Source organism: Macaca thibetana, chromosome 1 (assembly GCF_024542745.1).
Source record: "Macaca thibetana thibetana isolate TM-01 chromosome 1, ASM2454274v1, whole genome shotgun sequence".
Taxonomy (NCBI): Eukaryota; Metazoa; Chordata; class Mammalia; order Primates; family Cercopithecidae; genus Macaca; species Macaca thibetana.
The window spans coordinates 1,708,472-1,735,597 of record NC_065578.1 but is presented as its reverse complement, the minus strand read 5'-3'; the positions used below and the strand labels follow the sequence as shown (position 1 = coordinate 1,735,597).

Genomic DNA, 27,126 nt, shown 5'->3' with positions numbered 1-27,126 from the left:
CACATCTCTCCCTCTTAGCACACGTTTCTGCTGTAGGCTGAGTCCGCTTATGTGTGAATCCCACAAAAGCGGGGGTGTGTCTTGTAGCCCCAGCCCCCAAAAGGATACCCGACCTGTCTTTGCCGCCCAGTAAATACTGGGATGAATGGGCCTCCCGCTGACTGCTTCCCACCTCCCTGGAAGAATTGGGACTCAGACCCAGGCCATTCCCTCTGAACTGTATGCTCCGGTGCATCCAGCGTGTTTGCTGCTGTGATGTCCTTGGGGTCGTTGGTGTCACCATCTCTCTGAGGTGCCCAGCCAGGGAAGGGTGTCCTCTAGGGAAGTGGGGGCATGAGAATGGAAGCAGCTGTAGGTCCTGGCTCCCACCTTGCAGTGAGCTTATGAGAGGCAGTGCTTCTTAGGGGTGTGGCCTGGTGCCAGGTATGAGGATGTGTGAGTAGCATCTTTAGGGGACCCTGATAGGACTTGGAACCGGCTGCCTATTGGACTGCAGGTGCTGAGCTTGCAGCCCCAGCTTAGGGGATCGTCTACTGCAGGCCTCGCCAGAGGCTCCCCAGCCTTCTGAGACCTTCGGGCTCGGTAGAGCGTGTGCTCTGAAAGGTTCTGCTGCCCTTACACTGGGGGATTCTGTTACCGGGAACAAGTCAGGATTAAATATTTGTGAAATGCAATTGCAGTTGACCTGCATAAGTCACCTGGGGAATGGCCAGGAGAACAGGGCTCACCGTGGATGTTCTGTGTGGCCACCAGAGGCCAGCGAAACCGCAGAGCTGGAACTGTCCAGGAAGGGCTGTCGCAGCCCTGGAGGGCCCTGGAGCACCAGCCTCTTCTCCGGGCTGAGCCCAGAGGGTTTCTTGGTAGAAGGACACTCTAAGAGGTCTGTTTAGTGCTGGTATTTATTTCCTCTCTTCAAAGTTTCTCCCTGTGTCTGGGTCCTGTGTCTCTGGTTCTTAGGAGAACCTATTGACTGACGCTGAGAGAAGACCTTTTGTTTGTTACTCCTGACCCAGCTGCTGGGAGGCCATGGCTGAGGGTGGGGTGTCTTCAACCCAGGAACCCTCAAAGACAATGTGCTTGTCAATAGTATTGTTTAAAAGCAGGCTTCTCCCATTTCCTCTTCCCTTGCCCATGTTTCCCGATCCAGGAAAGCTCACCTGCCCTGGGTTTTGGCAAGCTGTTTTCCCCTCAATGGGATGCTGATATCTGCTGAGCAGATTCACCTCTTTGAAAGCAGCAGGGACACTGTGTTTCTCAAAACACACCTGCAGCTTTGATCTGATTTTAGGTTTCTGCGGGCCGTGGAGAGGGTTTCTCAGGGGCATGTGGGACAGGAAGGGGCCACAGGGCTGTGGTGTCTGCTGGGCTGTCCTGCCCTCCATTGGTGCCCAAAGAGGAAAGACAGGACCAGAGAGAATGGAAGAAGGGGCGGGGGCCTGTGGGACAGAGAGAACTAGAAGGCCTTGGCTCAGGTGTGAAGAGCACATGTGACCAAACCTCTGGGAAGCCCCCTTCCCCACCAGCCAGGCGATGCTGTTGGCCTCAGAGCGGAGCGCGGGCAGCCTGGAGAGCCCAGGGGGCAAGCCTGTCACTGCCTTGCCAGGTGGTTTGTTGTGATTCCAAGGGGCCCCTGAGCTCAGCCCGGAAGGATCCCCGCCCACAGGCTCCCTCTGCTCCAAAAGACCTCCTGCTCTGGGTGCCCTCCTCGCACCTCAGGCCCCCTTTTGTTCCCCCCGGGTGTGGGGAGTAGGAAGAGGGAACGCTGGCTTTGCTGGGCTTCTCAGTGCAGGGGGTCTCAGGGAGGGAGGATGCATATCTTGCAGAAACCAACCCACCCCCACCGCTGTCCCAACCCCAGTACATCCTGTTTGGGCGTGTCTTTAACACAAAAAACCCAGCTCCTGAAACTGGATTTCTGTGACCTGAGAGTTTGTTTATAGTGACTTTTGATGAGTCTCTTAAAATAGATCTTCATCCTCTTGCATCATCTGTCATTTTAGAAAATGATTTATTTGCCGAGGTGAGTCGACAACATGGTGCATTTTAGTGAGACTCTCCAGGCCTGGCCAGGATTGGGGGCAGGGGGAGGGACAAGGAGGCTTAAAGCCACGGGCCGGGGGATCAGGTTGATCCTGTGACGCGTCCACTGGACTGTACGCCGGCCGTCGGGGAGCCCGCACTCACCACCAGGCAGGCAGTGCCATGAGGCGGCTGCTGTGGGGCCTGGTCACGATGGGTTTTGTTACGTGAACAACACTGGCTGTTTCCAGATCTCTTTACCGATGAGTGTTTGTTCTCAACCTTATAGTATTTTGTCAAAACACAATCATTTGAATATCGCTTTAGCCTCCTTACTCTCATGATGCGGGATTTTTGCCTCTTTTTTTCAGGCCCCATAAAAAATGCACTCTGTTCAGTCACTGTAGCACCACACAGTGAACTTAAAGTCACACATTTTTTTTCTGTTTGTCATTCATGGAGCTTCAAATCTATGAATACTACTGTAGCCTCAAAAATGTCCTTTTTTTTTTTTAAACTTAGAAGAATTGCCGGGCGCGGTGGCTCAAGCCTGTAATCCCAGCACTTTGGGAGGCCAAGACGGGCGGATCACGAGGTCAGGAGATCGAGACCATCCTGGCTAACACGGTGAAACCCCGTCTCTACTAAAAAGTACAAAAAACTAGCCGGGCGAGGTGGCGGCGCCTGTAGTCCCAGCTACTAGGGAGGCTGAGGCAGGAGAATGGCGTAACCTGGGAGGCGGAGCTTGCAGTGAGCTGAGATCCGGCCACTGCACTCCAGCCTGGGTGACAGAGCCAGACTCCGTCTCTCAAAAAAAAAAAAAAAGAAGAAGAATTTGTCCTTAAAGGTCTTCTCCGAGAATCTTTTCACCTTTCCCTGAAACCTGGCTCAGGTGCGTAAAGCCCCTTCCAACCTTTGATCACAGCATCATCCTGGGAGCCGCAGGGGTTCTGTGGAACCGCAGACAGACTCTGGCCCTTGGGGAAAGAGACCTTGGTGGCCTCTGACTTCTTCTGGCTACTTTGGGGCTGGGCCTGCATTTTCTGCCCAGAGCCTCTCAAGGGTAGCCAGCGGCACTGTTTGCCTCTCCAGGGTAGGGGAGCTGCTCAGGCCGGGTGGCTGCCCTGGGCTGTGAAAAGAGCCTCCTTTGTGTTGAGGGTGTACTTCTTAAAACGAGGGTGTACCTCTTAAAACGCCTGGATTTGTCAGCTTTTCGCTTTGGGTCATTAGCAAGATCACTTGAAACTGAATTTTCTTAAAGCAATGAGGATAACCAAGGTTACCCAAAGCAAGCCAGCTCTCCCTTTCATCTGCAGGACTTGGTGCCATGGGGAAGTGGGACCTCTTGCACTCAGTTTGGCCAGGGAGCTGAGGAGGAGCAGAATTTAGAAAAAGAAAAGTGTAGATTTGATCGTTCATTTTCCCGTCGTCTCTTTTGCGCCCACAGGGTTTTTAAGTTCCAGTAGCCCCAAACCCCTCATCCACAGAGATTTTAGTCTCCAAGACACCCAGAGAGCGTGGGGGATGGACCCCCAGCCCCGCTCTGTCCTGGTCCTGAATTCTGCCCGGTGTATGTCTCCCCTGCAGGCGGGTCGTTAACCAAGCTGGCCTACTATTCAACAGTGCAGCACAAAGTCGCCAAGGTGCGGTCTTTCGACCACTCGGGAAAGGTGAGCGTGACCTCCCGGGGCGGGACAGCCACTCTTCTGTCATCTTGAACCTGGCACTTGTCACTCAGTCACCCCTCTGCTGCCGCAGACCTCGGCTTCCATGTCCTGGGAGTTTCTAGCATGGACAGCCTCCCCTGCCTTCCACCGTGTCCCTGTAAGACCCTTTTCAGGAACCTGTGCCCGCCCGTGCTCCCGCTGGGGAGGCTTCTGCTCCTGCTGGGTGGCCCTGAGGTCGCCACGGTCCTGGGCTCCTCCCTCTTGCCCAGGATTCTGCCTCAGAGCCCTGCCTGGTTGAAGGCTGGTGTGAACGGCCAGCTCCGCTAGGGCAGGGTGTGCCCGGCCCAGCCCAGCACGGTGCCCCACACTCATGCGGCCTCCCCTACTCTGTTTTCCAGGACACAGAACGTGATCACGAGCCGCCCTACGAGATCTCAGTTCAAGAAGAGATCACTGCTCGACTGCACTTCATTAAGTTTGAGAATACCTACATCGAAGCCTGCCTGGACTTCATCAAAGACCATCTCGTCAACACAGAGACCAAGGTCATCCAGGCAACCGGGGGCGGGGCCTACAAGTTCAAGGACCTCATCGAAGAGAAGCTGCGGCTGAAGTGAGTGGGGACCTCGAGGGCGAGGAAGGAACATGTGGCTGCCCCGAGTCCCTGGTGCTTGTGCGTCCGATCGTGCCTCGGATCGTGCACTGGCCCGGCTGCCCCTCTGGGCCAGGCAGGCCTGCGTGTTGCACCCGTCTGTGGCCTGTACTCTTTAAGGGGTTGGCACTTTCTTTTCAGAGTCGACAAGGAGGATGTGATGACATGCCTGATTAAGGGGTGCAACTTTGTGCTCAAGAACATCCCCCACGAGGCCTTCGTGTACCAGAAGGATTCCGACCCTGAGTTCCGGTTCCAGACCAACCACCCCCACATTTTCCCCTATCTTCTTGTCAATATTGGCTCTGGAGTCTCCATTGTGAAGGTGAGACCCGGCTTCGTGAATGAATGAGTGGATGGTTCAGCCACAGTTTGTTAAGCTGTGTGCAGGAGCAGGAGCCAGGACTGGGGCCCAGTGGGTGGGGGGTGAAGCCGTGAGCTCAGAGCCGCTGTGGGAGGGGCATCAGCGCCCCCAGGCTCTGCCATCGAGAGAGTCCGCCCACTGGCGGTTCTGGGGTGGGGTCGTGGCTTGCCCCAGCGCAGCACACGGTGCAGTGCAGGGATGGCGGGGGGGACCTGTGTGGCTGAGGGCCTGCTGTGCACGCACCTGCCCTGGCTCTGCTGCAGGTGGAGACGGAGGACAGGTTCGAGTGGGTTGGCGGCAGCTCCATCGGAGGCGGCACCTTCTGGGGGCTCGGGGCTCTGCTCACCAAAACGAAGGTACACGGCGGCTGCCAGAGGCCCTCCGGGGTCTACAGAGATGTCCACTTCCTATCCTCCGAAGGCCTGTGGCTGGGAGGTGCAAAAGCTGCTTCCGGGCCTCCGTCCTGACTCACTTCGGCGGGTCTCTGGCCTCTGCGGCTCGGCTCTGCGCCCTGAAGGACGGGTGTCCCAGCAGCCAGAGCTGCTCCTGACTGGGTGGCCTGAGGGTCCCCCTTGCTGCCTCCTGCCTTTGGTCCCGCATGATGAGGGCCCATTCACCCTCTGCCCACGTGTGCCTCCTCCCGTGGGCTTGGTTTCTGGGGTTGTGGGGATTCCAGCCGCTCCCGGCGCCTCACCCGCCCCCTCGCCATGTCCTGCAGAAGTTTGACGAGCTCCTGCACCTGGCCTCGAGGGGCCAGCACAGCAACGTGGACATGCTGGTGCGGGACGTCTACGGTGGTGCCCACCAGACACTCGGGCTGAGCGGGAACCTCATCGCTAGCAGCTTCGGGAAGTCAGCCACCGCCGACCAAGGTGCCGGCCCTGGCCTCTGCCGCCAGAGAGAAGGGGGGTGGGGACACTTGGGGTCTTGGGGACAGGAGCTTCCCCTACTGTTAACTTTCCCACACCCGCTCCCTGGAGAGTCGGGGTCCTGCAACCTCTTCCTGCCGAGTCACCATGGCGCAGGCCGAGCGCTCAGAATGTTGGCGAATAAACACCGTGGTCTTGGTTTTGGAGGAAAAAACAGTTCCTCTGAGTTAGGAAAAGCGATTCGGGTTTTTTTTCTCTCTGAAAACAAAGCCTAATCCATCCAGGAATGATTCACACACATCATACACAGCCTCCCACGCTCGGGCTCCGGTTCCCCCACTCAGCTCTCTCTCCCCTCCAGCGCTCGGGCTCCGGTTCCCCCACTCAGCTCTCTCTCCCCTCCCATGCTCGGGCTCAGGTTCCCCCACTCAGCTCTCTCTCCCCTCCCCTCCGGCGCTCGGGCTCCAGTTCCACCACTCAGCTCTCTCTCCCCTCCGGCGCTCGGACTCCGGTTCCCCCACTCAGCTCTCTCTCCCCTCCCCTCCGGCGCTCGGACTCCGGTTCCCCCACTCAGCTCTCTCTCCCCTCCCCTCCGGCGCTCGGGCTCCAGTTCCCCCACTCAGCTCTCTCTCCCCTCCGGCGCTTGGGCTCCGGTTCCCCCACTCAGCTCTCTCTCCCCTCCCCTCCCGCGCTCGGGCTCTGGTTCCCCCACTCAGCTCTCTCTCCCCTCCCCTCCCCTCCCACGCATAATACGCAGCCTCCCACTCTGGGGCTCTGGTTCCCCCAGTCAGCTCTCTCTCCCCCTCCCCTCCCGCTCAGCTCTCTCTGCCCTCCCGCTCAGCTCTCTCCCCCATCCCCTCCCACTCAGCTCTCTCTCCCCTTCCGCTCCCGCTTGCTGTCACATCAGGCACTTGCTGTGCTTGGACGCGAGCGCCTTTTCCTTCCCTTCTCCAGAGTTCTCCAAGGAAGACATGGCCAAGAGCCTGCTGCACATGATCAGCAACGACATCGGGCAGCTGGCCTGTCTCCACGCGCGGCTGCACAGCCTGGACCGCGTGTACTTTGGAGGCTTCTTCATCCGGGGCCACCCCGTGACCATGCGCACCATCACCTACAGCATCAACTTCTTCTCCAAGGTAACGGGCGCGCCGCCCTCCCCAGCCTCTGACGCGGACCCCCAGGGTCTTCAAAATCAGTCATGCTGGTCAGACACCGCAGCAGCCCAGGGAGGTTGAGAGGCCGGGGGGCCTGGAGGGCGGGTGGCCGAGAAGCCCAGCACCCCTCTCTTCTGGCTGGTTCTGGGGAGCCTACATTTTGTGGCACCGTGGCCGCCTGAGTCTGAGCAAATCACCAGTGATGAGCATTCTAGAGAGTTCTGGGGGAGTCCGCCGATTTGCGCTGGGGTCAGGGTGCCTGTGCCCCTGCAGAGGCGCGCCCACCCACGTCCCCGACGCAGAGACTTGTGGGCTAGGGACTCGCTGCATGGGAGAAGCTATCTCACCCTTAGCTTTCTTCGAACAGCAGCCCACCCTCTGGCGCCCGGCGCAATTCCACCGGCAAGTATGCTGTGGATGCCTCTTGGAGGGTTTGGGCTGCGCAGTGCGAGGCCCACCCGTGTTGAGTTGGTTTGCGGAGGCATCGGGTGTTGTGTGGGGCCGACAGCAGCACATGTGCTTTGGCCATGGCAGGGGGAAGTGCAAGCGCTGTTTCTGAGGCACGAAGGCTACCTGGGAGCCATCGGAGCGTTCCTGAAAGGAGCCGAGCAGGACAGTGAGTCGCGGTGCTGGTGCCCCTGAGCAGCGTTGGGCCTCAGCTGTGGTCTGGGCCTGTGCTGTGGGCCAGAGCGGCCCAGGGTGGAGGTGGGGTGGGGAGCGTGAGTCCTCAGAAAGTGACAGCAGCAGGCATGTCTGACGTTTTAACAATTTAGTTAATCGGTTTTTATACCCTTTCCTCCTCCACTCTCTTGCTTTTGAATCAAGGACAAGGTTAACACAGGTGATCTGACTCTCTGCTTTCCAGATCCCAACCAGTACAGCTGGGGAGAGAACTATGCAGGCAGCTCCGGGTTGATGAGCACATCACCAGAGCTCGGCCCAGCGCAGCGGGCACGGAGTGGCACCGTGAGTAGTGGGCTCTGGCCGTCCCGGGCCCCGAGGGAGCGGCCTGTGCCGCGCTCCCTTCTCCTGTCCCTGAGAGAAGCCGCTTGTGGCTGTCCCGGCTGAAAGGTGCCTCTACCCATGGCGAATCCTTCCAAGGACCTGGGGTATAACTAGGGGCGGGAGGAGGACACTGTGGCTTGCTTTCCTCTCTCCCTCATTGGGTGCTTTCGTGTTTTGGAAACGTTCAGCAGAAATTACGGAGTCTGTGTGATCCGGTCTTCTTGTTTGCAGAGAGATTACTAAAGTTCAGGGGTGACGGGGGCATCTCCCACACCCGGGGGCCTCCCCCACACCCGGGGACCTCGCCCCACCAGAGGGCCCCCCCCACACCGGGGTGCCTCCCCCACACCAGGGAGCCCGTCCACTTTGGAGCTGAAACCCGAAACCTCGGGAGCCACCCAGGGCCCTGCGCTAGGACTGCGCACTCTGGCTGATGGTCTCTGTCGGTTAGCGTCTGCTCTCCTCGGGGTGTCCAGGCTCATTCCTCGGATCCCCAGTGGATTTGCCCTGGCCTGAGCTGGGTAGCACTGGCGGGCTGGGAGATGCACCCCATGTCTGCCGAGTTAGAGCTGCTTTGGAAGGGTTCCCCACCAGGACCTGTGTCAGCCACATGGAATGCCCCCAGCACAGCCCCACGTGGCAGAAACCGCCCCCGTGTCACAGGCTGTCAGGGTCCTCGACCGTGTCCCCCCGGGGGGCTCGTTCCTTCTGTAGCTGTGAACAGTTACCTGAGGTCACGTACAAAGCTAGTTGGACCCCTCAGGACAGGCCACTGGCATTGTTGGCAGGAAGTTGCTTGTCGGTTGTCGACACGGGGCTCCTTACAAGTCCGCGTCAGTATTTTCAAGACCGCGCCTGGCTGAGTTCTGGCTTCTCAGGAGGGCGCCTCCCTTTTGGGTGGGTCCTGCGGTTCCCCCTGGGCCACGGCCCTGCACGGATGCGCCACACTGGCCGCAGCCCTGGCCTGCCTTTCCCTCCGCCCATACTAGGCCCGGGAGTGGGGGCAAGGCCCTGGGGGCCTGGCAGAGGCCCAGCCTCTCGGCTTTTGCCCTGGTGTTGGGCAGAGGGGCTTGGTGTCTCCCAGCCTCCGTTTCTGCCACGTGTGCATAATTTGCCAAATGTCCTGTACTGTAACCTGGAGTGACTGCGCGGGTGGCCACAGCGCCTAGGGGGGCCCCGTTCAGGAGACGCTTGTTACCTGTTTGGTGCCCACCAGCGGCACAGCCCTGCCAGGCAGGAGGTGCCCCACCTTACTGAGGATCAAACTGACATGCGGAGAGATGGAGTCATTTTTTCGAGTTTATATTCTCCCAAAAAGGCAAAGCAAAGATTTGAACCCGTTTGTCAGGATAGAAGGAGCCTGCGACCCGGCACGGCAGCACCGGGCGGTCCCGGCTGTGGTCCGTGGTAGTTAACGTGGGGCTCCTGCCGCCTTCTGCACTGGCTTTGGGAAGTCACTGGCTTTTTCCTTGTGGAGCTTCTGCCTGGCGTGGGCTTCCCACCCGGAAGGCATCCCCCTTGCTGTGGAGTTCCTTGCCTGGAGGTCCCTGCCCACCCGGAGGCTGCTTCTCCAGCCCCAGCAGTTGCCGGCAGGGGTGCCTTGGTGGAGAAGGGCAGAGGGCTGGCATATGACCTGTGGGGTAGTCACCGGAGGGTGGGAAGAGGCGGCCAGCTGCACAGTTCCCCCCACAGCCCCTCTGGTCCCAGAGCAGCGGCTGCTGCAGTTAGCGTGCAGGGAACTGAGTACTGGTGTGTGTGTTGGCTCAGCTCAGTTCAGTTCCTCCCGGAATAAGGTAGAAGGAGCCAGCAGGGCCCATGAGCACGCCTGTGCTGGGTACAGGTGGCTCCGGGGTGCCCTGGGCGCATAGTGGCCTGGCCTTGCCATAGCCCTTCATGGAGAAAGGAAGGTGCATGTGGGGCGTGGGGGCTGCCTGCCTGGCACGGGGTGGAACACTGCCCAGCGCTTAGTGAGGACAGCACCCAAACCTGTGTGTGCAGACATGGCCACCTGGAGGACCAGAGGTGGGAACAGCGTGACTGCAGGGGTGACGGGGAGGAGGAAAACTGTAGGGGTGACAGGGAGGGGTGATTGCAGGGAGGTGGTGATGGGGAGAGGGATGGTGGGGGAGGGGTGATGGTAGGGTGACTGCAGCAGTGATTGGGGAGGGATGGCTGCAGCAGGGAGGTGATGGGGGCAGGAGGCGTGTGGTGAGCAGACGCGACCTCAGTGTCAAACCAGGGGGTGAGTCAAGGTATCCGGCTCAGGCCGCTGGGCAGCTGAGAGGGCCCCGTGGGGATCTTCTCTGTGGCCCAGAGGCATGGCAGAAGAAGGCGTTACATCTCCTTCTTTATTAGAGTGGAAGATTCTGAGTGTGGCTTAGGTGGTTCTGAACTGTGGTGACGTTTCCACCCTGCCACTGCCTGTCTTCCAGTTTGACTTGCTGGAAATGGACCGGCTGGAGAGGCCACTGGTCAACCTGCCGCTCCTCCTGGACCCGCCCTCCTATGTGCCCGACACGGTGGACCTCACCGACGACGCTCTGGCCCGAAAATACTGGCTCACCTGCTTCGAGGAGGCCCTGGACGGGGTGAGGGCTCTGGGTGCCGACTAGAGGATTCCGAGGCCGCGGCCGGGCTAACCTTCCAAGGCTCCCGGGGGCAAAGACAAGGTGGCGAAGTGGGACAGGGCAGTGTTTTCCAGAAACCCCTTGATCTCCATCTGAGTGTGAGGGGGGTGGTTTCTGTTTCTCAGGCAAAAATACCGCTCTTGGTCACTTGGTGTGTCAGTTGGGACGTGACGTCATCGAGGCACGTTTTGTCAGCTATTACATTTCTTCAGAAAGCTATTGAGTAGACTTTTCCGCTCCACCTGAGGTGCAGGAGGCCCTGTGGGACCCTGACTCTGAGGGTGGGGTGAGGCTCAGCCCCAACAAGCTCCGGTGAGGCCACCTGGGGGCTCCTGCGTCCCACCTCCAAGGCCGGGGTGGTCCAGTGGAGCACATGCCAGGCCCGGGGCCACGCTGCCCCTCGGGAGCTCAGCTCAGGGCCGGGGAGCCCCAGTAGCAACACGCATTCGTCATGAAGCCCTCGCAGAGGCCGGGTGCTGCCACGGTTTGTCCTGAGGGAAGAGTCCCAGCCCTGCCGGGACCCGGAGTGAGCTCTGGGCATCCAGAGCCCCGTGGCCCCGGCACAGGGTGGGGCTTGAGTCCAAGGACATGGGTCTCAGCCTCGGGTTTCCAGAGCCCTGTGTCCCCGGCACAGGGTGGGGCTCGAGTCCCAGGACATGGGTCTCAGCCTCGGGTTTCCTGAGTGGTGAGGAGCCAGGGTCACTCCTGCTCCTGCCTCCCAGGGCAGCTGGGAGGGGCGAATGCCAAAGGGAAGCCTCAGGGGACTGTGAACTGTCACCGTCAGCCTTTCCTGTTCCAGTAGGAGCTGCCCTGACCACAGCCCGGGCAGCCCCCACCCTGCCCCAAGTCCCCCACAGCAGGCCCTAACCCTGCCCTGGGCAGCCCCCCACAGCTACCTCCTACCCTGCCTCAAGCAGCCCCCGACAGCTGGCTCCCACCCTGCTCTAGGCCCCCTTTAGCCGCCCCAACCCGGCCCTGGGCAGCCCCCCACGGCCAGCCCCCACCCTGCCTCAGGCCCCCTGTAGCTGTCCCCGACCATGGCCTGGGCAGCGCTTAACAGGCAGCCCCCACTCTGCCCCGAGCCCCCGGCTGTCCCATGAGGAATTCCCAAGCAGCAGGGCCATGCTTGGCTGACCCCTCCTGTCGCTGGCAGGTAGTGAAGCGCGCAGTGGCGAGCCAGCCAGACTCCGTGGATGCAGCTGAGAGGGCGGAGAAGTTCCGACAGAAGTACTGGAACAAGCTTCAGACCCTGAGACAGCAGCCCTTGTAAGTGCCCAGCATCCTGGTGTGTGACTGCCTTTTCTGCCCAGAGGGCCCCTGCACCTCTGAGAAAGTGGCTGTGATGCTGGCATTTGGACCCCAGCTGGCTGGGGGTGGGTGTGGGCCCCGGTGGCACAGTCCCCCCGGGCCCCACCTCAAGCAGCGTTTGCACTGCCGGGCTCCCGAGGACATCCGTGGCGCAGCCCAGGATGGGCAGATGGGCGGGTGTTCAGCCTGCCCTGCTCAGCACCCTCTGCCGTGTCTGTCCCCAGCGCCTATGGGACCCTGACCGTGCGCAGCCTGCTGGACACCAGGGAGCACTGTCTGAACGAGTTCAACTTCCCAGACCCCTACTCCAAAGTGAGTACAGTGTGCCCTGGCCTTCTGCTCGCTCCTGTCCCCGTCCCGCTGGCGCTGTGGGTCCTGTCTCTCTCCCGCTGACTTGGGGCGTCCTGTCCTCTCTGAGGCCATGCAGGTTTGGTAGCAGCCCCACCTCCGGCACTGGCACCACACTAGCCAGGGCCCCTGTTGGCAGCGTCTGCTGAGGAGCTGTGTTACCCCCACAGATGCTGGCGCCAGTTAGGGGTGGGGACCGCTGTGACTGGAGAAGAGGCGTGTGAGCCCCGTGTGGACATGTGTTCCTGAGAGACACAGGCTGCTTGTCTGCAGGAGCCGAGGGCCTCCCAGCTTCTGCGAGGGTGGGCGATTGTGGTTGGGGACTGCCTGCCTCTCCTGGGGCACCCTCGCTGCCTCCTAGGAGGCTGGGCAGTGACCGGAGACCTCTTACCCCGGCAATGTGCAGGGCCATGGGAGCCCTCTGAGATGGGCCTTTCTGGGCATCCATCTTGCTTCCCCAGGTCCGGCGGCCAGAGCCCTCCTTGGCCCCTTCTGCCAGGAGGCAGCGGGCAGCAGCAGGGGCACGGACTTCTCCCTCGCCTTCTGGGGATGGCCCGCGCCACGCCTCCCCTCCCCTCACACACCGAGCCTCATGACAGAGAAAGTCTGGGTGTTGAGGGTTTTGGGGCCAGGGCTGTGGGTACCCGTGGGGGCCTTGTCCTCCACCCGTGTCCTCCCCTTCACCCACTGCTGTCACGTGGGGGCTGAAGCTGTCCTGGGCCTCTCTTCAGAGCCCTGTGCAGCTGCGCGCTGGCCGCTGTCCCGGGGCCGATAGGCTTGTGCCTGGTGGGCTTCCGGTTGGGCCTGAGTCTGTGCTCCTGAGGGGTGTGGTGTGGAACAGGCTGGGCCTGGCGGGTGTCCAGGATGGTGCTCTGCCGAGGGCCTGTGGAGACGCGGCCTGGCGGAAAGCCAGGAGCAGCCCTGTAGGCTGAGGCCATGTCTCCGCTCAGGCCTGGCGTCTGGCATTTTCCGCAGGTGAAGCAGCGGGAGAATGGCGTGGCACTGAGGTGCTTCCCCGGGGTCGTGCGCTCCCTGGACACGCTGGGCTGGGAGGAGCGGCAGCTGGCGCTGGTGAAAGGCCTCCTGGCGGGGAACGTCTTCGACTGGGGGGCCAAAGCCGTGTCTGAGTAGGTGTCTGCGGGCTCGGGGCGGGCTCTGCAGCCTTCGGGTCTCTGTCCTGCCCCAGGCTTGCGTGCAAGGAGGTGGAGCGGGTCCCTCAGGGGTTGTGTAGCACTTGGTGGCTTGGTGGCTCGGGGCTTTGGGGCCCAGGGAGTGCACATGGCAGCAGCCCCAGGGGCTGTGCAGGGCCCAGCGCCCTTGTCTGTCCCCTCAGGCTCTGAGGATGCCCCTTCCTTAAGCACATATGCTGAGGAGGCCTAGGGGTGTGGCTCCCGAAATACGGGGCTGACATTTTCTTTTTTTTTTTTTTTTTTTTTGATGTTTTTATTTTTTATTTTTTTTTATTTTTTTTTAATTTATTTATTATTATTGTACTTTAAGTTGTAGGGTACATGTGCATAACGTGCAGGTTTGTTACATATGTATACTTGTGCCATGTTGGTGTGCTGCACCCATCAACTCATCATTTACATCAGGTATAACTCCCAATGCAATCCCTCCCCCCTCCCCCCTCCCCATGATAGGCCCCTGTGTGTGATGTTCCCCTTTCTGAGTCCAAGTGATCTCATTGTTCAGTTCCCACCTATGAGTGAGAACATGCGGTGTTTGGTTTTCTGTTCTTGTGATAGTTTGCTAAGAATCATGGTTTCCAGCTGCATCCATGTCCCTACAAAGGACGCAAACTCATCCTTTTTGATGGCTGCATAGTATTCCATGGTGTATATGTGCCACATTTTTTTTTTTTTTTTTTTTTTTTTTGAGACGGAGTCTCGCGCTATCACCCAGGCTGGAGTGCAGTGGCCGGATCTCAGCTCACTGCAAGCTCCGCCTCCCGGGTTCACGCCATTCTCCTGCCTCCGCCTCCCGAGTAGCTGGGACTACAGGCGTCTGCCACCTCGGCCGGCTAGTTTTTTGTATTTTTTAGTAGAGACGGGGTTTCACCGTGTTAACCAGGATGGTCTCGATCTCCTGACCTCGTGATCCGCCCATCTCGGCCTCCCAAAGTGCTGGGATTACAGGCTTGAGCCACCACGCCCGGCCTATGTGCCACATTTTCTTAATCCAATCTGTCACTGATGGACATTTGGGTTGATTCCAAGTCTTTGCTATTGTGAATAGTGCTGCAATAAACATACGTGTGCATGTGTCTTTATAGCAGCATAATTTATAATCCTTTGGGTATATACCCAGTAATGGGATGGCTGGGTCATATGATACATCTAGTTCTAGATCCTTGAGGAATCGCCATACTGTTTTCCATAATGGTTGAACTAGTTTACAATCCCACCAACAGTGTAAAAGTGTTCCTATTTCTCCACATCCTCTCCAGCACCTGTTGTTTCCTGACTTTTGAATGATCGCCATTCTAACTGGTGTGAGATGGTATCTCATTGTGGTTTTGATTTGCATTTCTCTGATGGCCAGTGATGATGAGCATTTTTTCATGTGTCTGTTGGCTGTATGAATGTCTTCTTTTGAGAAATGTCTGTTCATATCCTTTGCCCACTTTTTGATGGGGTTGTTTGTTTTTTTCTTGTAAATTTGTTTGAGTTCTTTGTAGGTTCTGGATATTAGCCCTTTGTCAGATGAGTAGATTGCAAAAATTTTCTCCCATTCTGTAGGTTGCCTGTTCACTCTGATGGTAGTTTCTTTTGCTGTGCAGAAGCTCTTTAATTTAACGAGATCCCATTTGTCAATTTTGGCTTTTGCTGCCGTTGCTTTTGGTGTTTTAGACATGAAGTCTTTGCCCATGCCTATGTCCTGAATGGTACTACCTAGGTTTTCATCTAGGATTTTTATGGTATTAGGTCTAACATTTAAGTCTCTAATCCATCTTGAATTAATTTTCGTATAAGGAGTAAGGAAAGGATCCAGTTTCAGCTTTCTACTTATGGCTAGCCAATTTTCCCAGCACCATTTATTAAATAGGGAATCCTTTCCCCATTTCTTGTTTCTCTCAGGTTTGTCAAAGATCAGATGGCTGTAGATGTGTGGTATTATTTCTGAGGACTCTGTTCTGTTCCATTGGTCTATATCTCTGTTTTGGTACCAGTACCATGCTGTTTTGGTTACTGTAGCCTTGTAGTATAGTTTGAAGTCAGGTAGCGTGATGCCTCCAGCTTTGTTCTTTTGACTTAGGATTGTCTTGGAGATGCGGGCTCTTTTTTGGTTCCATATGAACTTTAAAGCAGTTTTTTCCAATTCTGTGAAGAAACTCATTGGTAGCTTGATGGGGATGGCATTGAATCTATAAATTACCTTGGGCAGTATGGCCATTTTCACGATATTGATTCTTCCTATCCATGAGCATGGTATGTTCTTCCATTTGTTTGTGTCCTCTTTTATTTCACTGAGCAGTGGTTTGTAGTTCTCCTTGAAGAGGTCCTTTACATCCCTTGTAAGTTGGATTCCTAGGTATTTTATTCTCTTTGAAGCAATTGTGAATGGAAGTTCATTCCTGATTTGGCTCTCTGTTTGTCTGTTACTGGTGTATAAGAATGCTTGTGATTTTTGCACATTAATTTTGTATCCTGAGACTTTGCTGAAGTTGCTTATCAGCTTAAGGAGATTTTGGGCTGAGACAATGGGGTTTTCTAAATATACAATCATGTCATCTGCAAACAGGGACAGTTTGACTTTTTCTTTTCCTAACTGAATACCCTTGATTTCTTTCTCTTGCTTAATTGCCCTAGCCAGAACTTCCAACACTATGTTGAATAGGAGTGGTGAGAGAGGGCATCCCTGTCTTGTGCCAGTTTTCAAAGGGAATTTTTCCAGTTTTTGCCCATTCAGTATGATATTGGCTGTGGGTTTGTCATAAATAGCTGTTATTATTTTGAGGTACGTTCCATCAATACCGAATTTATTGAGCGTTTTTAGCATGAAGGGCTGTTGAATTTTGTCAAAAGCCTTTTCTGCATCTATTGAGATAATCATGTGGTTCTTGTCTTTGGTTCTGTTTATATGCTGGATTATGTTTATTGATTTGCGAATGTTGAACCAGCCTTGCATCCCAGGGATGAAGCCCACTTGATCATGGTGGATAAGCTTTTTGATGTGTTGCTGAATCCGGTTTGCCAGTATTTTATTGAGGATTTTTGCATCGATGTTCATCAGGGATATTGGTCTAAAATTCTCTTTTTTTGTTGTGTCTCTGCCAGGCTTTGGTATCAGGATGATGTTGGCCTCATAAAATGAGTTAGGGAGGATTCCCTCTTTTTCTATTGATTGGAATAGTTTCAGAAGGAATGGTACCAACTCCTCCTTGTACCTCTGGTAGAATTCAGCTGTGAATCCATCTGGTCCTGGACTTTTTTTGGTTGGTAGGCTATTAATTATTGCCTCAATTTCAGAGCCTGCTATTGGTCTATTCAGGGATTCAACTTCTTCCTGGTTTAGTCTTGGATGAGTGTAATTGTCCAGGAAATTATCCATTTCTTCTAGATTTTCCAGTTTATTTGCGTAGAGGTGTTTATAGTATTCTCTGATGGTAGTTTGTATTTCTGTGGGGTCGGTGGTGATATCCCCTTTATCATTTTTAATTGCGTCGATTTGATTCTTCTCTCTTTTCTTCTTTATTAGTCTTGCTAGTGGTCTGTCAATTTTGTTGATCTTTTCAAAAAACCAACTCCTGGATTCATTGATTTTTTTGGAGAGTTTTTTGTGTCTCTATCTCCTTCAGTTCTGCTCTGATCTTAGTTATTTCTAGCCTTCTGCTAGCTTTCGAATGTGTTTGCTCTTGCTTCTCTAGTTCTTTTAATTGTGATGTTAGAGTGTCAATTTTAGATATTTCCTGCTTTCTCTTGTGGGCATTTAGTGCTATAAATTTCCCTCTACACACTGCTTTAAATGTGTCCCAGAGATTCTGGTATGTTGTATCTTTGTTCTCATTGGTTTCAAAGAACATCTTTATTTCTGCCTTCATTTCGTTATGTACCCAGTAGTCATTCAGGAGCAGGTTGTTCAGTTTCCATGTAGTTGAGCGGTTTTGATTGAGTTTCTTAGTCCTGAGTTCTAGTTTGATTGCACTGTGGTCTGAGAGACAGTTTGTTATAATTTCTGTTCTTGTACATTTGCTGAGGAGTGCTTTACTTCCAATTACGTGGTCGATTTTGGAGTAAGTACGATGTGGTGCTGAGAAGAATGTATATTCTGTTGATTTGGGGTGGAGAGCTCTATAGATGTCTATTAGGTCTGCTTGCTGCAGAGATGAGTTCAATTCCTGGATATCCTTGTTAACTTTCTGTCTCGTTGATCTGTCTAATGTTGACAGTGGAGTGTTGAAGTCTCCCATTATTATTGTATGGGAGTCTAAGTCTCTTTGTAAGTCTCTAAGGACTTGCTTTATGAATCTGGGTGCTCCTGTATTGGGTGCATATATATTTAGGATAGTTAGCTCTTCCTGTTGAATTGATCCCTTTGCCATTATGTAATGGCCTTCTTTGTCTCTTTTGATCTTTGATGGTTTAAAGTCTGTTTTATCAGAGACTAGTATTGCAACCCCCGCTTTTTTTTGTTCTCCATTTGCTTGGTAAATCTTCCTCCATCCCTTTATTTTGAGCCTATGTATGTCTCTGCGTGTGAGATGGGTCTCCTGAATACAGCAGACTGATGGGTCTTGACTCTTTATCCAGTTTGCCAGTCTGTGTCTTTTAATTGGAGCATTTAGTCCATTTACATTTAAGGTTAAGATTGTTATGTGTGAACTTGATCCTGCCATTATGATATTAACTGGTTATTTTGCTCGTTGGTTGATGCAGTTTCTTCCTAGCCTCGATGGTCTTTACATTTTGGCATGTTTTTGCAATGGCTGGTACCGGTTGTTCCTTTCCATGTTTAGTGCTTCCTTCAGGGTCTCTTGTAAGGCAGGCCTAGTGGTGACAAAATCTCTAAGCATTTGCTTATCTGTAAAGGATTTTAAGCCAGGCGCGGTGGCTCACGCCTGTAATCCCAGCACTTTGGGAGGCTGAGGTGGGCAGATTACAAGGTCAGGAGTTCCAGACCAGCCTGACCAACATGGTGAAACCCCATCTCTAATAAAAATACAAAAATTACAGGCACCTGTAGTCCCAGCTATTCGGGAAGCTGAGGCAGGAGAATGGCGTGAACCCAGGAGGCGGAGCTTGCAGTGAGCTGAGATCCGGCCACTGCACTCCAGCCTGGGTGACAGAGCGAGACTCCATCTCAAAAAAAAAAAAAAAAAAAAAAAAAAAAAAAAAAGGATTTTATTTCTCCTTCACTTATGAAACTTAGTTTGGCTGGATATGAAATTCTGGGTTGAAAATTCTTTTCTTTAAGAATGTTGAGGCCGGGCGCGGTGGCTCAAGCCTGTAATCCCAGCACTTTGGGAGGCCGAGACGGGCGGATCACGAGGCCAGGAGATCGAGAGACGATCCCGGCTAACACGGTGAAACCCCATCTCTACTAAAAAATACAAAAAAACTAGCCGGGCGAGGTGGCGGGCGCCTGTAGTCCCAGCTACTCGGGAGGCTGAGGCAGGAGAACGGCGTAAACCCGGGAGGCGGAGCTTGCAGTGAGCTGAGATCCGGCCACTGCACTCCAGCCTGGGTGACAGAGCAAGACTCCGTCTCAAAAAAAAAAGAAAAAAGAATGTTGAATATTGGCCCCCACTCTCTTCTGGCTTGGAGAGTTTCTGCCGAGAGATCTGCTGTTAGTCTGATGGGCTTCCCTTTGTGGGTAACCCGACCTTTCTCTCTGGCTGCCCTTAAGATTTTTTCCTTCATTTCAACTTTGGTGAATCTGGCAATTATGTGTCTTGGAGTTGCTCTTCTCGAGGAGTATCTTTGTGGCGTTCTCTGTGTTTCCTGGATTTGAATGTTGGCCTGCCCTACTAGGTTGGGGAAGTTCTCCTGGATGATATCCTGAAGAGTGTTTTCCAACTTGGTTCCATTTTCCCCCTCACTTTCAGGCACCCCAATCAGACGTAGATTTGGTCTTTTTACATAATCCCATACTTCTTGCAGGCTTTGTTCATTTCTTTTTGTTCTTTTTTCTTTTGGTTTCTCTTCTCGCTTCATTTCATTCATTTGATCCTCAATCGCAGATACTCTTTCTTCCAGTTGATCGAGTCGGTTACTGAAGCTTGTGCATTTGTCACGTATTTCTCGTGTCATGGTTTTCATCTCTTTCATTTCGTTTATGACCTTCTCTGCAATAATTACTCTAGCCATCAATTCTTCCACTTTTTTTTCAAGATTTTTAGTTTCTTTGCGCTGGGTACGTAATTCCTCCTTTAGCTCTGAGAAATTTGATGGACTGAAGCCTTCTTCTCTCATCTCGTCAAAGTCATTCTCCGTCCAGCTTTGATCCGTTGCTGGCGATGAGCTGCGCTCCTTTGCCAGGGGAGATGCGCTCTTATTTTTTGAATTTCCAGCTTTTCTGCCCTGCTTTTTCCCCATCTTTGTGGTTTTATCTGCCTCTGGTCTTTGATGATGGTGATGTACTGATGGGGTTTTGGTGTAGGTGTCCTTCCTGTTTGATAGTTTTCCTTCTAACAGTCAGGACCCTCAGCTGTAGGTCTGTTGGAGATTGCTTGAGGTCCACTCCAGACCCTGTTTGCCTGGGTATCAGCAGCAGAGGCAGCAGAAGATAGAATATTTCTGAACAGTGAGTGTACCTGTCTGATTCTTGCTTTGGAAGCTTCCTCTCAGGGGTGTACTCCACCTTGTGAGGTGTGGGGTGTCAGTCTGCCCCTAGTGGGGGATGTCTCCCAGTTAGGCTACTCAGGGGTCAGGGACCCACTTGAGCAGGGAGTCTGTCCCTTCTCAGATCTCAACCTCCGTGTTGGGAGATCCACTGCTCTCTTCAAAGCTGTCAGACAGAGTCGTTTGCGTCTGCAGAGGTTTCAGCTGTGTTTGTTATTGCCCTGTCCCCAGAGGTGGAGTCTACAGAGACAGGCAGGTTTCCTTGAGCTGCTGTGAGCTCCACCTAGTTCGAGCTTCCCAGCAGCTTTGTTTACCCACTTAAGCCTCAGCAATGGCGGGCGCCCCTCCCCCAGCCTCGCTGCCGCCTTGCAGTTAGATAGCAGACTGCTGTGCTAGCAATGAGGGAGGCTCCGTGGGCGTGGGACCCTCCCAGCCAGGTGTGGGATATAATCTTCTAGTGTGCCGTTTGCTAAGACCCTTGGTAAAGCGCAGTATTAGGGTGGGAGTTACCTGATTTTCCAGGTGTTGTGTGTCTCAGTTCCCCTGGCTAGGAAAAGGGATTCCCTTCCCCCTTGCGCTTCCCAGGTGAGGCAATGCCTCGCCCTGCTTCAGCTCTCGCTGGTCGGGCTGCAGCAGCTGACCAGCACCGATCGTCCGGCACTCCCCAGTGAGATGAACCCAGTACCTCAGTTGAAAATGCAGAAATCACCAGTCTTCTGTGTCGCTCGTGCTGGGAGTTGGAGACTGGAGCTGTTCCTATTCGGCCATCTTGCTCTGCCCCTCTGACATTTTCTATTGTCAGAATCCAAATTCATGTTTCCTACATGTGGTAGGAATTAAACATTTCTGATGTGATGATCAAAGGGGCTTTGCAAAGGAGTTCCCTAGACTGGCCTGTGGGACAGGCAGGTGTCTAAAGCTGGGGGCTCTGAATCTTGGAAATGAACCATTCCCACGGTAATTTACCTTCACTCCTGAAGAAGCTGCTTCCGGTCTCTGAGCCTCCCCAGGCGGCCGCACCATGTCTTGTGGTCCCTGCTTGTTTTACATGTGGGGCTGGAGGGAGATGCCTGGGTTCCCGGCCCTCCCTGGGTTCCACTCGTGTCTCCAGACATAGACAAGAATGCTGCCCCCAACCGTGGCTGCCCTTCTGGGACACAGGTCCCTCCCGCAGCCTGTCGGGAGCGTTGAAGGAGGGTCCTGACCCATGGGCTTGGCCTTGTGGCCGGGGTCTCCCACACCGCCCGCGTGGGCGCCGAGCACGGGGACGTACTGCAGCTGCCAGTCACCGATGGGCTTCCCTGGTCCCATGGCTCTGAGTCCACCTTAGGAAACAGCCTGCGCTCTCTCAGACCTTTGCTCGGTGGTCCCCTGAGCCTTCTGCTGATCACCGCGTATCAAGAATGCTGCATCTGTTCTGCCTGGGAGCTATTGGGGTCTTCACATTGAGCAGCTGCCTCCGTCCCGCCTGGGAGGGATTTGGGGTCTTCACGTTGAGCACTCTGGCCGAAGGTTTTCGTTCTGTTTTTTCTTGACTTTCTTTTCTCCTCCTGCATGCAGTGTCCTTGAATCCGACCCCTACTTTGGGTTTGAAGAAGCAAAGAGGAAGTTACAAGGTACGGATGGCCAAGTAACCTGCGTCTTGAGCTGGGGCCGTGCCTGAGCGTTCTCTGCAACAGCGAAAGCAGTTGCGGTCAGGGTCCAGGCACCTCCCCTGTTCGAGGCTCTGTCAGCCAGGCTCGGGGGCGGGGAGAACTTGCTTCCTAGAGAGACGAACCCCTGAAGATGCGTCTCCTAACCCCTGGCCTGGCGCGCCGAGCTGACCGGGTGTCCCTCCCTCTCTCTCAGAAAGACCGTGGCTCGTGGATTCCTATAGCGAGTGGCTTCAGAGGTTAAAGGTATGTGGAGGGGCTTCCCGCCTCTGCCCCTGGGGACACAGCGTGGGGCCCGGGGGGCGGGTGGTCACTGGAGGGAGGTAGGCATGGGCTGCCTCCGGAGGCCCTCCCCTCCTGTTAGAGTCTCACAGTCCTGCAGGCCGAGACCTCAGCGTCCCCTGCTCCACACTTGCCCTCCTGTCATGACCACTTCTTAGGTCACCTGCTCTAGGCACAAAGCCTTGCCAGAAGAGACAGTCACTGGCCCCTGCAGGCTGATCCATCCCCGGTGCCTCTGGGGCCCTGAAGCCCCCGGTCTCGGCCCCTGCAGGCTGATCCGTCCCCGGTGCCTCTGGGGCCCTGAAGCCCCCGGTCTCGGCCCCTGCAGGGCAGCGGGGCGGGCGGCAGGGGTGGGGTCTGACTTGCTTGGATGCACCTGTTCCCAACTGAACGTCCTGGTTTTGTCTTACAGGGGCCCCCTCATAAATGTGCCTTAATTTTCGCAGATAACAGTGGAATAGACATCATTTTGGGAGTCTTCCCCTTTGTCAGGGAGCTACTCCTTAGAGGGACTGAGGTGAGTGGCGAGGTGGTGGGTGGGGCCCTTCCCCTGGGCTTCTCTGCTCTTGGTGGGGTTGGCGCCACCCTGGGCCTCTGGCGGTGGTCGGGCTCCTGCAGACGCAGCAGGTAGGTGAAGGTGGCAGCGTGTGGGAGGCGGCCCAGAGCCCTCATATGCTGGGGTGGAGGCTCCCAGCCCCCCGGGCTCAGGCCGAGGGTCCATGTGCTGAAGCCCAGGGCTGAGGCCAGGCTCCTGGAAGCGTGCGCCCAGCAAGGAGCCTTTGGGACTGTGACTTCATGCCAGTTGGAGACAGGCAGGTCCCAAGGGCAGGCTGTGAACTCGGTTCTGCCCCTCAGCTTGGCTCCCTCCCAGGGGCCACAGAGTGGCAAGGTCAGGCAAGGTCCCTGCTCCTCAGCAGCGGGTGGCTGGCCAGGCCCGCAGAGCACAGCACCCTCACCCAGGCCAGCCACTCGAAGGCTGGGGTGCACACAGGCACCATGCTGGGCCGGCACAGGTTCCTAAAGAGCCTGGGCCCTCCTCCTGCAGGTCATCCTGGCGTGCAACTCAGGCCCCGCCCTGAACGACGTGACCCACAGCGAGTCTCTCATCGTGGCAGAGCGCATCGCGGGCATGGACCCTGTCGTGCAGTGAGTGTTGGCGGATGGTGCTGTGGGGGCCTTGATGGGGAGGGGCACCAGCTGGGCAGAGTGGGCCACGAGGATTGTCACTGAACTGGGAGCTCCCGGGGGCCACCCTGCTGGGGGCGCTGACCACCTTGTGTCTGGCAGCTCCGCGCTCCGGGAAGAGAGGCTGCTGCTGGTGCAGACAGGCTCCAGCTCCCCGTGCCTCGACCTCAGGTAACCCCGCACCCTGCACCTGCTCTCTCCCTCCTGGGCTCCCTGCCCTCTGTGCCGTGCACCTGCACCCAGGCACATGCGGGACACCGACCTCAGGACTGCCCCTGCGGCCTCTCCTGACCCCAGGCCCGGACTGCCCTCGGGAGGTGACAGAGATGCCATCCCCCAAGGTGGTCTGGGGAGAGTGAATGGATTCAGGGTCTGAGGTGGCTACACCTGGGCTGGGTTGGGGGACTTGGGGCAGGAGGGGCTGATGTCCCTGTGGCCACTCAGCTGAGGCTGAGGGCGACCTGGGCAGCTGCCCGGTGTCTGTCACCTCTGCGTCCCGCAGAGGCAGCAGGCTCTGCTTCTGTGGTTCTGGAGGCCCTTAGTCGATTGTATGTGGTGCTCTCTGTCCTGCTAATTGCAGAGAAAGGAACCCTTTAAATGAGCGGGTTCTGAGTGCTGGGGCCACTGGTCTTCTCTGCTTGGCGGGATTCTCCAGTGTGGGCTTCATCTGTGCTCCAGTCCCACCTCACCAACAGGGAGGGCGTGAAGGTGACAAGGAATCAGCCCCTAGAGTTCGAGGGAGATCTCGGGCAGTTTCCCGGCTGCAGCTGCTCTGGCGCTGCGGGAGCTGCCGCTCTGAGGAGGCCCCAGGCGGAGGCTGGGTTTGGAGGCCCCCACATCAGGGATTGAGGGGTGGGGGTTTCAGCCTTCACGTTGGTCGCTGCCCTGTATGGGAGGTGGGGTCTGGGGTCCGCTCGTCCAGTCTCTCTCTCTTCCTCCCCAAAGCCGCCTGGATAAGGGGCTGGCCGCACTGGTGCGGGAGCGTGGCGCGGACCTGGTGGTCATCGAGGGCATGGGCCGTGCTGTCCACACCAACTACCACGCGGCCCTGTGCTGTGAGAGCCTCAAGCTGGCTGTCATCAAGAACGCGTGGCTGGCCGAGCGGCTGGGCGGCCGGCTCTTCAGTGTCATCTTCAAGTATGAGGTCCCGGCCGAGTGAGGCACCGCGGCTGCCGGATGGTTCCGCTTGTCACTTGTCAGGAATGTGTTTTTGCCACCACAGGGAGACTACGTTCAAATCAACATATTTATATCGCACTACCGTGACACGGCACGTACGCCCCAGCCCGCACAGATGCGTGTGGCCGAGAGGCGTAGACGAAGCTTTGTCCTGGGAGACATTCGTGTTGGAATCTATTTAACTGCTAAAGAACCTTTTATATATATGTATAAATAGAGAGATCTATCCAGGTATGTCTGACGGGACGCAGCGCCGTGGGCATGCACCAAATAGAGTTTTTAAAAGAGGCTGGAGCCGCCTGCGCTGTTTTGTTTTGGAGCAGGAGCCTCTCCCGACTCTTCCCGTGTGGGGAGCCCAGAGCGGGAGCCCTTCCCTGCGCTGCTTCTAGACCTCGTGGGCACCAAGCGCCAGCTGCCCCACAGACCCGGGCCCCTGTGTCTCTCACTGCTCCCACCGGGCCAGAAGAGCCGCCCTCGTCCCTCTGGTGCCCTCCCGCTGCGCCTGCAGGACGTGTGGGTGCTGAGCAGCACTCCTGACTCAAGTGCCTGGGAAAGGAGCCCTCAGCATCGATCGCCCTCAAGGGTTCTCAGGCAGCCGGGCGCTGACGCGGCCCCTGCTAGGAACTGTGCGGACCGTGTGGGTTTTGTTGCTATGGCCTTGGGACCAGGCTCCCCGGGGCCCTGTTCTGTGGCTAGGGTGGGCATGGCTGGGGGGAGCTGGCAGCAGGGAGGCCTGCTGGTCCTTGCCCCTGGGAGCTCCAAGGCGCCTGGGGGTCCCTCCCGTCTCAGCCCAGGTGTGGGATTGAGACCACACAGCCTCGTAGAGGACAGGAGGGCGCGGAGCTTGCGGAGGCCCTGCTGAGGTGGGCTGGCTGCAGGCCACTGGCTTTGATTTCATGTGGTGGGAACTGTTCCTGGTGCTGAGCTGCTGGGCAGGCCCTGAGGAGGCTGAGCTGCTACCTTGCCCCCACCACCCCCCCCACTAGGGTCCCCCAGATCTGGGAGCTTCACTGAGACCTCCAAGCATAGGCTGTCCTAGGCCAAGGAGGTGGGGTGGCATGGACCACCTTCCAGACAGCTTTGCTTGGTGGTCTGGAACCTGCAGAGGCTAAGACCCCTCCCCCATGGAGACCCGGCCTGCCCAGAGGTGCCCAGTGGCCATTTCTGGACCCCACGGTGGTGTCTCTTCATGGCCTACCCTTGGAGTCTGCGTGGAGCCTGAGGCCCAGCCCTCGTGCAGCGGCCACCAAGGGGGCTCCTGTCCTGTCCTGAGGTTGACTGTCCACCTGGCTCCAGCTTCTCCCTCCTGTGGGTCCCCAGGGCAGAGGCCCAGCCCCCAGGATCCCATCGGCCTTTACCACTTTCCGGCCCTCTCCTCAGGCCCTGCTCTCTGATGGGGAAGCCCTCCCAGCCCGCATCTCGGGCCTTCCCTGGCACTCCTCAGCCCCTCCAGCTCTTGCTACCATCCTGGCCCCCCTCACTGGTGGTGGATGGCAGCAGTGGCCTGGCCACTCTGGGCACCTGGGTGTGTGACTGCCCGGCCTGACATCCACAGGGCTTGACCCCAGGGTTGGAGAGTCCATCTGTGCTAGGGGACGCACCCACTGCAGAGGTTTGGCCAGAGCCTGGCCCGGACAGGATCCCAGGAGGAGGTGGGGGAGGCACGGAGGCCTGGGAGGACAGAGCCAGGACAAGGACACCAGGGCCCAGCCCAGGCTGGTGAGCCCCTGCACAGCCCCACGCAGGGCCTGCTAGCCTGCCTGTGGCCCTGGCCTCAGCTCCCCTCCTGCAGAAGAGGCCACCCAGCCTATGGGCCAGGCACCCCTGTGCCTCCGGGTAACCCTAGCCTCTGTGACCCCAGCCCTTCCCCAGCCAGAGCAGGCGGGCTCTGGCCTCCGCCTTGCTCCCTTGACGTGGCCATTTCGACTGCGCTTTTCTCAAGACACGATCTGGCCCCAGGCTCTCAGCCCCTCCTTGACTCCCGCAGACCCCCAGCTGGCTCCTCAAGCCCTGCTCTGCCCACAGCACCACTCAGGGGCTCACTGGGAGGCCTCGGTCATCAGGCTGCTGTCATTGTCATCGCCAGGGGCTCTGTGAGTCCCCTGTCCCAGAACTGAGACTCCTCAGGCTCAGGTGCCGCCCTGGGCCCCAGGCAACCAGCTCACCACACCCCTGCTCTCGGTGGGGCCACAGCTGCCCGCACGCAAGCGTCCCGGGGCTCGACGATGGCGATGTCTCGCAGGCTCTCTCTGAGGGGCCTGGTGGGGCTCGGGGAAGGGGAGCACCAGTGGCCCCTCTGCCTGGCTGAGTTGGGGAAGTGATGACAGCGGTTCCTGTGGCCGCCCACGATCCCTGCCAGTGCAGGAACATGATGAGGGCAGAGCAACTCCCCAGAACTTCCCCAGCACCCCAGGATTCCGGCCTCCGGGCCTCATGCCCACCTTCCCAAGGGCCCTGCCTAGGTGCCAGGCAGCCAGGGATGAGACGGAACACCCCGACAGCAGCACTCATCCGGGTAGTGGGCTGGGCGGGCCCCTTGGGCAGCAGCAGGTGGTGGAGCCTCACGGGGCAGGACACTCCCTGACCTTGGCCACGGGGTGGGCCACACCCACTCCCATTGTTGGGGCAGCAGAGGATGAGCTGCAGCACAGGCCTCTGGAGGCCCAACCAGCACCCCAGCCTCTCCAGGGTACGGCCTTTCTGGAACCACCATCCTCCAAGACTGCAGGCAGAGCAGCCCCCAGGGTCGGGGGGCCGGCAGCCCGGGGTTAGGGTCTGCGCCCTGAGGAGCAGGCTTTGCAGCCCACTCTGGGAGCCCATCCAGCTCAGCCCTCTGAGGGTCTTTTCTTGGGGTGTCCTTTGGGCCTGGCACAGGCTCTGACAGACACCTGGTGTCGCACAGGAGGCTGAGCGAGCGGGAGGCCCGTGCATGCTGGTGAGCACGTTTATTGGAACCACGTTCGGGAGTTTACAGAGGCTTAGGCCTGGTGCAGAGGGCAGCATGGTCGCAGCAAGGCAGATGCAGCCTTCA

The 27,126-nt window shown here is 56.9% G+C and overlaps 1 protein-coding gene across 2 annotated transcripts in view; it reads left to right on the top strand.

The window, feature by feature from the left end:
* PANK4 (pantothenate kinase 4 (inactive)) overlaps window positions 1-24,383 on the top strand; it is a 102,150-nt gene extending 77,767 nt beyond the window's left edge. For both annotated transcript variants that reach the window (XM_050801178.1, XM_050801114.1), the window contains 18 exons: window positions 3,607-3,689; window positions 4,085-4,299; window positions 4,480-4,663; window positions 4,966-5,058; window positions 5,421-5,574; window positions 6,526-6,707; window positions 7,260-7,341; window positions 7,591-7,691; window positions 10,163-10,318; window positions 11,511-11,623; window positions 11,890-11,977; window positions 12,989-13,140; window positions 21,358-21,413; window positions 21,646-21,695; window positions 22,144-22,248; window positions 22,777-22,877; window positions 23,019-23,087; window positions 23,862-24,383. In XM_050801178.1, the coding sequence (XP_050657135.1) occupies window positions 3,607-3,689; window positions 4,085-4,299; window positions 4,480-4,663; window positions 4,966-5,058; window positions 5,421-5,574; window positions 6,526-6,707; window positions 7,260-7,341; window positions 7,591-7,691; window positions 10,163-10,318; window positions 11,511-11,623; window positions 11,890-11,977; window positions 12,989-13,140; window positions 21,358-21,413; window positions 21,646-21,695; window positions 22,144-22,248; window positions 22,777-22,877; window positions 23,019-23,087; window positions 23,862-24,075 (2,198 nt within the window). In that variant the 3' untranslated portion in view covers window positions 24,076-24,383. The remainder of the gene's footprint in view (window positions 1-3,606; window positions 3,690-4,084; window positions 4,300-4,479; window positions 4,664-4,965; window positions 5,059-5,420; window positions 5,575-6,525; window positions 6,708-7,259; window positions 7,342-7,590; window positions 7,692-10,162; window positions 10,319-11,510; window positions 11,624-11,889; window positions 11,978-12,988; window positions 13,141-21,357; window positions 21,414-21,645; window positions 21,696-22,143; window positions 22,249-22,776; window positions 22,878-23,018; window positions 23,088-23,861) is intronic.
* Window positions 24,384-27,126: the final 2,743 nt, after the last annotated feature.